The 13,245-nt window shown below is 39.5% G+C and overlaps 1 protein-coding gene across 11 annotated transcripts in view; it reads left to right on the forward strand.

Moving 5' to 3' along the window:
• The window catches only part of DNAJB6 (DnaJ heat shock protein family (Hsp40) member B6), a 63,626-nt gene that overhangs the window by 23,689 nt on the left and 26,692 nt on the right, over positions 1–13,245 (forward strand). For all 11 annotated transcript variants that reach the window (XM_065050465.1, XM_065050461.1, XM_065050469.1 and 8 more), the window contains 3 exons: positions 1,457–1,588; positions 2,482–2,623; positions 4,648–4,718. In XM_065050465.1, coding sequence (XP_064906537.1) covers positions 1,457–1,588; positions 2,482–2,623; positions 4,648–4,718 — 345 coding nt within the window. The remainder of the gene's footprint in view (positions 1–1,456; positions 1,589–2,481; positions 2,624–4,647; positions 4,719–13,245) is intronic.

Here is a 13,245-nt window from a genome sequence, read left to right on the forward strand (position 1 = left end):
ATGGGGTTATAAGAGTTTTCCCTTGCTTTCATACTGCTGTCATTGCTATCACCAATTTCTGCATTTTTCAATAAGAGCTTATTCTGAGCAGTGTTTCCAACTGTTACCTTTCAATATCAGGTACCCACTTGTAAACCTTGGTAAAATCATTGGTACTGTACAACACTAATTTGGGGAGAGTTGTGTTTGATGGAGACAGTAGCTGAAGTTCCTAAACTTTTCTGATTTTAGTGCAAGTATTATGTTTATTGAGTATCTATTAGATGATTGCAATTGTATGTGTTCTTTGTTTTAAGAGCACTAGTAAAAAGCACGTTTCAGATAAATGTAGTAATAACTATTTTTTAGGAAAATGTGACAAAGAAAATAAGGCTTTCTTCCATACAGGTCCCCTCCATCCCTGCCCTCTCCTTCCCCCTCTTTTTAAACCCTTTTTTTAAAAGAGACTGCTGTTTTCTGATGGGGATGGAACAGCAGCTGTTGGAATGACATAACAGTTGTGCTTGAATTTGAAATAGCGTTTCATCCATGACCCCCTTTCTCTTTTTCTCCCATCTTCCTTCTGCTTGGTAGGGACCCAGTGCCCCTTTGGGACAGTGTGTAAAGCTCCATACTTTGCTGCCTAAATGTGCATCAGAATACATGTTTGAAGTACTTAATGTGGCAAGTGCTAAAATAAACACTTTGAACACTTTAAGAGTATGAGTCAACAATCCCTGGCTGCTGTTTTTATATTTCAATAATTGATATAACCTATTTAGAAGTTACTTTTCAGAGACGTCATCACGGTGATCCACAATAAATCTTTAATAGAAATAAGCTAGGAAGTTTAGGTACCTGTGCGTGATACTACAAGATCGGTTAAATAATTTTCTAAGAGCTTTATTAATTTAGTTTGTAGTGCTACTCTTTATTCCACACCTTGGAAAAACTTAGTCTGATGCCAGGGAGTTCTGTAGAACAGCTGACGGATTTGCCTTATGGTGACTTGGTGTGTAAAGATCATGAGTATGCATCTGAAGTGTTAAATCTGTCAAATGTCAACTGACTGCTCAGAGTTGACTTTCAATTAATTTTTTTATCATACCTCGAGTGTATTAGGCTGTATGAGCATGTGATGGAAATAATACTATTTCTGTAGCTCTTGCTGCTTCTATTATACTGAAAAATGCAAGAGTATTTGCATTAGGTTTACCAGTTTTTGATACTAAACAGCTGAAATAAGGAAAACAGCTTCTTTTTGTAATTATTTTTTAAGCTTGAAAGGGAAACAGAATTTTGTCCAGAGTATCATAGGAATTGGCTTTTTAGTGGACTGTTCAGCTCAGTAGCAATATTTCAATGTAAATCTTATCTGTAACAAGAAATTTCTTTTTTAAAATGAAGAATCCTTAATGATTAAGTGCAGAATCACTCAGTAATACTCACCTGTTAAATGTTGTCTTCTGTTTTGTAGAAGACCCTTTTGAGGACTTCTTTGGTGGCAGACGGGGTCCAAGGGGAAGCAGAAACAGAGGCGGTGGATCATTTTTCTCTGCCTTTAGTGGGTTCCCTGCTTTTGGAAGTGGTTTTCCTTCATTTGACACAGGTAAATATCCCAATATTTAACAAGGAATGCCATTTTGGCTCACAGAGGATCTGAATATAATAAGCTGATAAATACTTTTGTTTTAAAATGTTGCCTTCTTCATTCAGGAAATTTAAAGGCCATTTTCTTAAAAATTAAGGTGCTTGCTGTAAGGTCTGAATGCAAATAAAACCATAGTTATCAATATTTGGTCTACCTGAAAGCTCGTGAAAAGTAGAAAGACCGCTAAGAGGCAGAACTCTGTGTTCTTAATTTTGGTGCTGCTGTTTCTTTATAGCTTTAGAATTTTCTTCTGTTTGCTTTTAGGTGCTGGGAGTGATGGCTTTTATTCAAGGTCTTGGGGAAAAATGTGTGCCTAAAATCCATAGGACTACTTAGTATCAGTTCTGGGGTCATCAGTTTGAACGCTGACGGCTGTATCTCAGAGATTGCTGAGAGCTGCTGATAGTTGGCGTCCTTTTGGGTGTTGAAGTTTGGGTTATTACTTGGGATGTTAATAACACACAACGTGTTCAGTCTGCTAACTCAGTGCTTACCAACATCCACATTAAAGCAAAAAAATCAGACTCATTGAAGTTAGTAGCTTTACTGTGAATGGCAAGAATAACAGTTGTGTTCAGCAGACAGACTTGAGCAGAAGAAGTAACCAGCAGTTTTTGGATGATGCTGTCCATTTGGAATCTGAGCCATGGGTCCATATGGGAGGAATTGATGGGGCTGGAGTAATGTCTTTATTGTCACACTGGTGTTTAATGCTGTCAGTCACTGATGCTGTGTGGATGCAGCTATCTAAGGGCATCCTGAAGCTGGGATGTAGTATGAGAGACTGATAAATTTGGATCCCACAATCATTGGAAAATATATTTTTAGTCAAATATCTCTTTTCCCAATAGGTTTTACTTCGTTTGGTTCACTGGGACACGGAGGCCTTACTTCGTTCTCCTCTACGTCATTTGGTGGCAGTGGGATGGGCAACTTCAAATCAGTATCAACCTCAACTAAAATAGTTAACGGCAGAAAAATTACTACAAAGAAGTAAGTGATGTATTTGTATGAAACTTTATGTAGAGACATATATAGCTATAAATACATGCATGTAAATACAAAATATATATGCACATAAATATAGTGATACATGTATGTATATGTATTTTTACTTTTGTTGCAATGGTCTTCATATTACTTGGGTTTCTCTGAATGCTTAAAAAATAATTAGAAGTTTTATTGAGTCCTGTGACTCTTCTTGACATTGCAGACTTCACATAAAGCCATAACATGTGCAAATGGGGAAGATGATATTTTTGTCTAAACTCTTGATAATCAAGGAAGGTTCAGACATGGAAGACATGGTTTCAGAGCTGCCCTGATCAAAACATGCAGGTTGCAGCTTGTTTGCTGATTGAAAGGGCCCTGGCAGTGGAGCCCTTCCAGGCCTTCAGAACCTCCTGTGCAGTGACACATCTTTTATTATTGTCCTTGAATACTGTCTGCTGAGTCAGCTTGAGCTGCTGGAGGAGAAAAGTGCGCTTGGTTTCTGTTCATCATGTAGCTTTTGACATGATAACACATGAAACAATTTCCCCTAACATCTGCTCTGGTTTGCTTTCCTGGGCAATGATAAGATTTTGTGTAAAAAGTCATTTTCTTTTATCTGTTCAGTGAAGTGGGTAACTGAAACCTGCTTTGGAGAAAACTTCTCCCGTTTGTTGGAACGTGAATTTTCCAGTACTTATACAGAATACCTTCTATTTCATGCTTGTGATGAGAAAATCGCTACATTTGGGAAACCCAGATGTTAGTTTGCTATAGAGTAACTTACATGGGACATTATGATCAGTAAGTTATAGGAGAACTGAACAAGTAATTAAATGTGATTTCAGTACTTGATAAAAAGTTACAGAAAAGCAAGGTAGAATCCATTTTTTTTGTCTGGTAACTTGTGTCCTATACCTTGAAGTGCAAAATTCTTGTGTGTCCTCTTGTATTAGAGAGATCCTGTCGTCTTGGCCACTTAAATGTAGCCTTTGCCATCACGCACTGGCGTGGTCAAGATATTTTTCTGTGAGTGTATTCCAGAAAAATCTGAATACTGCCCACTTTTGAGGGAATTGTACCGGGTAAGACAAAGTGTTTATGCAAGGCACCATGTTTGTTTTAGTATTAAAGGCCAGGGTAAATCAAGCATGCTGCTGTCATATCTTTTATTATCATATTTAGAGCGAGGAGACGCAAGAAATGTGGTTAGCCACATGTAGGAAGATAGATTTTCTATCTCCGAGAAGTCCTGTTGCTTTGTAGAATGTCTGTCGCTAAGCCTAAGGAAGATTCATCTTCCTTGAGTAATATTTTGCTTCAGGCAAGAAGCCATTCCCTCTGATTTTAATTTTGGTGTATTCTCTTCAATAAGCCTGATCTCCAGAAAAAATTGTGTTCCTTGGTGTGGTTTCCCCATTTGAATCATGAGGGGAAAACTTAGGCATAAATTTTAAGTGTTCTAAAAAGAAAGAGCAACAAAACCCCAAACCAGACACACAGAGCTCTTTAATAATCTCGCTTTCCAGCCAGGGCTACTTAAGTTGTGCAACGTACATGCTGGTCATAAGCTTGTTACATGGTAGATCTTCAAATTAATTGGTCTCATCAAATTAAAATGGATTAAAGAGTGTGCCTTATATCATGCAAAATTGTGATGTGATCTAGAATATTATGTATTTAACAAATGGGTAGGTACTAAGTGCAACATCAAGATTATACAGTTGAGCTGTCAAAAGACATTTAGTTCTAGATAATAGTGGGTAGTGTCAGTACAACTGTGACAGTGTACGAGGTGGCAGCTGTAACTGTGAACTCTGCAAAGTGGAGGATTCAAACTTCCAGAAAGCGATTTTCCTGCTATAAATAAGTGGGGAATGCAGATGGTTACCGGTTACAGCTTCTGCGCTGTTGGCAAGTACAGTTGTGTGAAGCAGGCAGTGCTCTGCTGTAGTTCCTTATCTAAAAACCTATTTCCAAACTGCTGACAGTGCTTTAAAAGGAGTAACTGTGGTTTTGTCCTACAGGATTGTTGAGAATGGACAAGAGAGAGTAGAAGTTGAAGAAGATGGCCAGTTAAGGTCGCTAACAATAAATGGTAAGGAGCAGCTGCTACGCTTGGATAACAAGTAATTCAACGCACGCATTTAACAGAAATTTTAAGCTATAACAGCCACCATGTGAGGATTGACAGGAACATTTTTTGAAGATTTCAAACGAACTCGACTTTCTGTATATCCGTACTTAAGTAGAATAAATAGCTCACCGAAGCTCGTATTTGTCATAGACTTTTGAGTTTATTGTTGGGACCACATCAATTGGACCATTTTTGTCCTTAAAATTGTTGTAAATTTCTGTATGCACTTTTCTTTTTATTCTATATGATCAAGGTGAACCATGATCCTTGAGTAGTGCTAGGGCGAGATGTACACTAACACTAGCATGAATCTTGCTTTTTCCAATTTGTTTGAAATGTGAGCCAATTAGTAGTTTAAGTCTGCTGTGAAGTTAACATTTCCAGGATAACCTTTTTAATAATTTCAACTTTTCTTTTTTTAACTGTTTAGTAGTGAACAATGTTAATACATTTCTGGTAATGCATTTCTGGTTTAAATAAATTAAGGATGTTTTCTAGTTGTGCATGAATGCAGACAACTTAGTAAGTTTTGACAAATGTTTCAATGTGTAATGTAAGCAAAAGGTAAACAAAAGTGAAGCCAGTGAGCTGAGTCTTTTGTCATTTGCTAAAATAAGACAATTCAAAATGAATAAATGCTGATGTTTGTGGTGCATTCTTTCATGAATGGCATTTGTAACCTTCTTGTGTCTGTGTGTGATTTGGGTAACTTGGGAAAACAGTGCTCTTTTTTGTTTGTTTCCCTACCACCTTTTTTCTTCAATCTTAAGGATGAGGGCCTTTCTTCTTTGCAGATGTTTTCTTCAGTGTGACTGAAAACATGATATTTAATTTCTTTTCTAAACCTGTATTTGAAGCACTTATTTTTAAGCAGCATTCAGAGGCCGACTCTCTAACTCCATCTTTACCCTAGAACATACATTTTAAAAAAAGGTTTTGAAAGTTCCTGAGATTGCTTCAAAAATAGTCTGTAATGAATGTAAATATACAGGAAAACATTTAATAATTAAAAAAGGCTTTCTGAACAATAAGTTTTTTTTAGCTTATATTAGAAACCAGCATAATAGCTTTGGAGAAAATGTGTAGAGAATTATTAGTTTTAAAACATCTCATTCTAATTTTAGTCATCAACCCAAAATTGAAGCACAGATTAATGCCTTTTTTAAAATTAATAAAGTGAAGCAAGGTGTTAATTTTGTAGCTAAGACCAGATTTTCAAAGTTTAGTGAAAGATGACTTGATTTCTGTATGTCATAGCAAAAGCATTCGGATGAGTACCGGCGTATGGTCACGCCTGCCGGGCTCTGGGTATTTCCATGCACCCATCCTGGATGTGCAGTTTTTATCTCTGCACCAGCTTTGAACATCTGGCCTTCACCAAATCCCGCAGGGTGGCTTAGTGTTAAAAAAACAAAAGGCATGGTGTTTTCAAGTGATCACATAATGCCTTCCTGCTGAACACCAGCTGCTTTGTACTAACAAATATGTTGATTAATAAATATATCAAAAAGATTTGCTCTTGCTTATCATGTAGGAAAACCAAGTCAACCCAAAGCAACAATCTAACTGCTACAACAAGTCACATTTGCAGCCGAGTTAGTATGTCTTGATTTGTCCCTCGACCATTAAGGCTGATTTCATAGAACCAAGCAAAGTAACCTGTAGAAAAGAAATAAATGTGTGCTTTGGTTTTGGGACTACAGAAGTCATGTACTTTTTCAAGTTCTTTGCAGAGTTCTTGTTACTTCAGTGTTGTGTTTTTGGTGTAGAAGCACAAACTCAGTTAGAACTAAACAGTGTTTTCTTGTCAGTGCTGTTTTTTACTTTCTCCTGTATGTTCCTTCTTGATCCAGATAACTAAACAGACAATTTATTTCAAAATCTGGCTTTGTTGTGATGTCTTGAGTTATTAAAAATGTTAATTTATATTTATAGGACACAGTGTGCTCCTTTAAGTTATGTAAACTGTAAAAAGTGCTTCACAATTGGTTAACCAACTCAAATAAAATTAGGACAATCTGCAGTTGAGTTTGAATTCCTTCCTGTGGATACCCATAGGGTTTATGCTAAGCTGCCAAACTACCTTTCATTTTAATCCCAGGTAATCTTCTTTAACATTGAAATTACCTAGCTCCGGTTAACAAGGAAGTTATGATAGCATAGCTGCTAGTGGCAAATCTGTACCCACACGCTTGTCTTAGATCTTTCTACCCTTCTCATAGTATTACAGACACACTGTTCACTCCAGGCTTCTATAGTGAAATCCTTTAACGCTGTAAACTTGCTGCAGGTCAGTATTTTGGGTAGTGTGTCTTCTGCTTTCAGATCCCTGAAGCTGGTTATTGGCAGAGCTGGACAAAATGCAGCATTAAATGGCAGCGCTGCGCATTCCTGGTAGAAACCGGCAAAACACAAAAGCAGCCCAGAAGAAATAAGTCAGGTGAAGGTGGAATTCAGCAGGAAAGATTTCTAGAGCAGTAAGCAGGTGCCTGCACACCAGCATTTGAACAGGCTGATGGTTGAACTGGGTGGACACGTGGGCTTGGTCCAAGTGTACAACTGGACTGGCAGTTCCAGTTCCAGACATAAAAAATTGTCACCTTCTTACTCTTGACCTAAGCCTGATAGTGTCCGCCTGTTTCAATATGTAGAACACAGGGCTGTTTAGTTTGTTTTTTTTTTTTAAAGAATAACATATCCAACTTTTTTTTAAATGCAACTTCTCACACCCAACTGAAGACAAAATGAATCCTCATTCTATGTTTACTGTGGATCCAATTTAAATTCTTCCCGCTGTGTTATACATTCAGAATTTCCACTTATTTGTGCTGCTGAGTTTCTTTTCTCTTGAAAATCGACTTACTAGGGTGTCCTGAAAAATTTTACGTTGTTCCTTACTAATCTGTAATTTGCATGGCTGTACAAAACCTGCTCACTGGACAGAATGGGTCAAGGGCAGCAAATTTCCTTAAACTTCATTTTTGGCCAAAACAGCATAAAAAACCTTAATAACAGAAAAGGTTCTTAATTCTAGCAAATGCTAGGCATCAAACATGCAGTGGAATGAGGTGGCTTTCAAAACCAGGTGCTGTTTAATTAAAAATACTGTTTCTTCATATATGAGGGATTAATGTTTAGCGACACCATCCCCTTTAAATTAAGCTTCCTCCCATGGTTTGGAAAAAACTAAGATGGAGTTTTTGAACCTGCTGAGTCACTTACTCTTCTGTGCTCGCTTCAAAGTTCTTTGGTGGAAGACAAGAACTTTGTGATGCTTTTCCTTGGTGCAACCGCTCTTGGTCTCTTGTGCATGGCAGTAATTCCAGTGCAATTCACCGTAACACGAGTTTCTCTTCAGATCGCATGGCACCTGCCCCTTGCACTTGGCTGCGCTGAAGAGGTTTGGGATTTCTGCTTACAATTCTTCGTGCTTTCAAATTGCTGCAGCGATTTCTCGGTTCTTATAACACCTTCTGTGTTGGCAATGACAGGTGTTGTGCTGTAAGTGACAAAGCTGCTCTGCAGAGTAAGTGTTCATATAGCATTTGTAAGATATAGACTGTATCAACTTGTGATTAATTGATGGACTGAGTCTTAGAATGATGAAAACAAGGCTTATAAAAATCGTCTCTAAACGAGCCCAAGGGTTTTCTCTTTCTCTGTCGGTGTCTGTGTTGGGCTGTCCTGTTGTCCTCCTGTGATGTGTTAGCGTTATGTGTGAGTGGAGGTTTGTCTTTCATATTTAGCTGTGCTTCTGTGTTTCAGACCATCTCTGAGATGGACCAGTGATAAAGAAAGTTACATTTTGTTATTTTTGGAAATGTGAGTTCTGTTCCTGAATCTGCTTTGGTTCTGTGTGAGAAGTGAGCTTGTTTCCTGCGGTGCCGTAGTACGATCTGTGATCGGAACAGGGTTGTGTTCGCCTCTGAGATTGTTGCTTTGCAAAACAAATGCTTACAGCTGTATGATGCTAATGGGCAGAGAACTCTTCAAAAGGACTCCGTGCAGTGCTTTAACTTAGTCTTAGAATACTTGTTAACCTCTTGGTGGAAGCATTTCTTAGTACTTTCGGAAAACTTGTCTCTTTAGTCGTGGTTTTTGGATGTCTTGGTATTTAGGCTTACGTTTAATTCATGGTGTTCTCACAAGGTAATTGCAATACAGACATCTGTTCATCCGCCAGCCAGCAGTAATCCGGACTTTGAAATTTTAGTTTTTGTAATGTAAGAAAAGGAAACTTGTTTATACTGTTTGCTCCCTCTGGTCTTTTTTGCTTTGGGACTCATTTGTCATCACAGACTTGCTTTGGTTGTACTCAGCGTAGACAGTTTGGGTTTTCTTGTTGTTATTGCTTGTCTTCAAGAGGTTGTCTTAAGTAAAAGGTATTTTATCTTTCAGCTGAAATGGTCCTTATGTTGCAATATGTTGGAATGAAGCGTATTTACTTTGTTCATGTAAGAGCTTAGACCTTTTGAATTTGTCATTTTAGTGGGTTTACTGTTTGATCTGCTTTGGTTTTGGCAAAATCACCTCAACTAGAGTTGGTTGTTTAGTGAAGTGTAATAGTGAAAAGGTAGAGCAGAAGATGGTTGGTTTATACTCTGCTACCTAGGTCAGACATTCACAAACCCATAAGCCCCGCTCTTGAAATGCTGTTGTTGAATTTAAAAAGAAGAAGAAAAATGCTGTGACCATCTGAGACGTGACCCTGAACCTGTGCAAGCTCTTTGCCCATTCAGACTCTTTGAAACTTCTCTGAAAACTATGTTCTGGCAGACTTGGTGCTTGGTTAGGCGTTATAGTACTTAAAACAGCTAGTAGAAAGTTAATTGGAAACCCACATGAATTCTATATCCCCTGTCATGCTTACCGTGTCTAAAATCCACACCGTAGTTTGATTATGATAGTGCCTGAATCTGAAAGCTGTGAAGTCTTGGGGTGAGGTAGATTGCTCTGCTGGCCTAAATACTGATTATCTTCCAAATAAAGGAAGCTGGAGTCTGCCCGAGAACGTGTCGGCTTTGAAATGTGATGGTGGGGATTAAAATATGTTTAATTCAGAAGAGAAGCAAGAAGTTTTATTAAAAGGATGCTGTTAAGTAGAATTGTCTCTTTAATTCTTTGGCTTTTTAAGTAATGCTGGCTTTTGGAGCATGGTGGGTTCATTTAAAAATCATTAAAAATAGATTAATTTTTTTTTTTAGCTTGACTTAAAATTGACAATCAAGAAAATAGATTTTTAGAGGCTTATGGTAATAATTCTTAAAACTTTGCTCTGTAACTTCTCCTTTATATTGAATCATAAGTGAGAGCTCTCTCAGCTATTCTTTTCAATGCAACCAGCTTCGAATGAACTTCATAAAAATAGAAGAAAACCCCTGTAGCTGCCAGTTAACCAGTGGTCGAAATAAAGCTGAATCTTTCCATACAATTAAATGTTAATTCTGAGAGAGAATATATATTAAAACGTAGTTTGTAAAGACCACAGTAAGGATGCTGGTCCTTTATGTGATATAACAAATGACACAGTATGTTGACAAGGCTTCAATTCCTCCTCTTATTGACTGCTAAGAATCAAATGTGAAATCTGCTGCATTGTTTCCTAGTTGTAAATTTGTTTGAATGAGTTACTAATATGGGAGGGGAATCCAGCCTGGGTGACTCGTCATGGAACTCAGATTTTGGAACACACGTTCCTGATGAAGAAGAGAAGAGAGAATTATTTTGGCCGTGTCTGTGACAGTGTTGTTTGAAGCTGTTACCAAAACAGCTAAAGATAGGAAGCAGCACATCTAGACCAACAGTATTGTATCTTGGTTGCAGTCATGAGCTTGATGGAAATGTGGTTCAAGAGGGGAATTTACCTGGAAAAAAAGCCCCACAAACAACAAACATAACCCTACAAAAGCTTTGACACATCCGGTAGAGAAGCTGCGTAGACCCAGCAGCCTTTCGGTTTCTCTCCAGAAATACATGCTGTGTGTGTCTAACTGATATATAGAGTAAGATTAACTCATTTATCACACATTTGCATAACTGTCACCATAGCCACCTCTGCACACTGTTCTCTAGGCATGTAGTTGGAGGCTGCCCATTAGCTGTGAGCAGCACAGAACCCGGTACAGAAACTAAGTCTGAATTTGCATCCTGGTGCGATATTTGTCTTACTCAGGGTACTGCATCTTGCTTTTGTGAAAGGGCATATTCTGTAATGTCGGTCTCTGCCCTTCTTCTCCCAAAGGGAGCTAGACTATGCATGTTTTTAAATTGTTTTGGACTTCCGTATGACGATAATTCTGGAGGAAAATGGAGAAAAATCACATGGCCAAGGCTCAGCCTTTCCTTCAGTTTTCCTTAGCTGGAGGTACAGAACGAGGCATTTTGTCTTCAAAAGGCTTTGGCCAGGCTTTCTGTAATGGTTTTGCCTCTCATCAAAAGGCATTTTGATTTAATTGGACGTGCACTGTTAAACAGTCACTCACCTCCCAGAATTAGCCTGCTAATCTTGACATACACGTTTCTTACTACTGGGTGCTTAATGGGAAATACAGTCAGGTCCTTATCACCAGGTGTACTGCGCTTCACCAACAAGAGTGCATTTTTCAGCTCTTTTTTACAAACTGTGAGCTGAATGTTCAGGAGAGCACTGGAGAGCCAGAAGTTCACTTGAGGCTGTTTTGGATGCACCTGGTATTGCCTGCAAGCGTGAATAATGCTCACAAGCCACCTGCCCTCAGCCTTTGACTGAGCTTCTCAGTGGGTGCAAAGAGGTAGAAGATGTTTCTCTTGGGGAGATTCACCTTCTGAGTTAGGACAACCGCCGAAGCATTTCTTTCATTAAATACCCCTAGTGCTACTTTTGTTTATTCTGGGCTTGCAAGTTTTAGCCCCAAGAAGAAAGGCAAATCTTAATATCTCTGATAGGCACAGTGAGTCTTTGCAATGTAACTTGCAGGCTATGAAACCAGTAAGGGAGAAAGGAAAGACATGGACCTGTTGGGGGGCTCAGAGGAAGCCACCAAGATGATCAGAGGCTGGAACAGCTCTGCTGGGAGAACAGGCTGAGAGAGCTGGGGTGTTCAGCCTGGAGAAGAGAAAGCTCCGGGGAGACCTTATTGTGGCCTGTCAGTGCTTAAAAGGGGCCTGTAAGAAAGATGGGGACTGACATTAGGGCCTGTAGCAGCAGGCCAAGGGGTGGTGGTTTTAAACTAAAAGAGGGCAGAGTCAGACTAGATAGAAGGAAGAAATGTTTTACAGTGAGGCTGGTGAAACCCTGGCCCAGGTTGCCCAGAGAGGTGGATGCCCCATCTCTGGGGATGTCCCAGGCCAGGCTGGATGGGGCTCTGCGCAACCTGATCTGGGTGAAGATGTCCCTGGTCATGGCAGGGGGGTTGGAATAGATGGGCTTTGAAGGTCCCTTCCGACCCAAACCATTCTATGATTCTGTGAAGCAGGAAACCAACACAGCCTATTTTGTGCTGTTGACGAATTTCAAGGACATTTTTTCTCATTTGGCCTTTGCCTTTCTCATCAGGTAATCCTGATCACGAGGTATCACAGTGAATGCAGAAGCCATGGGCATTTGCATTTGTCTCCTCTTCCCCCGCCTGTTTTCTGCTGCAGACTTGTTTCCCTGCCAGTGAAGGCAAAGGAGCTGCCTCTGCCGGTCAAGGATGCTGTGCTGAATTCCAGTTTGATTCTAAGAAAAACTGTACACCAGCAAGATAAAACTGTGCATATTAAAGGTCGCTTTGGTTGGCAGAAGGGTATAAACATTTGTATAAGGCTAGCCAAACTCAAATGAGAAGGTAAACATACATTTTTAAATCATGGATGATTAACTATTGGAAGAACCAACCAAGAGAAGTGGTTTCCCCAGCTTTCAGTGTCTTAAAAGAGTTGGCTTTCTGGAGATTATGTTATAGTGAGACGTGAGTGTTTGGGCTCTGCAGAGAAGCAGCAGAAACCCGGGAGCATGGGATGCGGATGAAGGTGCAACATGGGGCACAGCGTTTCTTTGGGCCTTTCTTCACAGTCTGTGTCTTGGTTTCTTCCCACCTTGTCATGGTGTGTTAACATTAATGCACATGGCATGTTCTTTTACCATGATTTTGGGACTGTGGAATGCTTTTGCAATGAAGGAATTTGAAGGATGGTTGGGGCTGCTGCCTTGCCCATCAGGAGGTGCTAGGGAAGCCGGGTAGGTGGGAAGAGAGGAGACAACATGTCCATGTAGGGCACAGATATTGTTCCTTGATGACTGTTGCCATCCAGTCTGGGATGTGTAGGGGTCCAAGAGTGGACTTCATGTGGGAGAAGACATTCTGGGTCCGTTAAGGTAAGTAATTGCTTCATTTCAATGGACAAATTGGGTGTTTAGTGGTGAGAGGGCCATGATGAGTGTCCCAGGGAATTTGATTTGGAATTCATGTTACAGTGAGCCCTTGTCCATCTCCTGTCTTTTCACCACCAACAGACCGCAGAGCTT

The sequence above is a fragment of the Columba livia genome, chromosome 2 (assembly GCF_036013475.1).
Source record: "Columba livia isolate bColLiv1 breed racing homer chromosome 2, bColLiv1.pat.W.v2, whole genome shotgun sequence".
Taxonomy (NCBI): Eukaryota; Metazoa; Chordata; class Aves; order Columbiformes; family Columbidae; genus Columba; species Columba livia.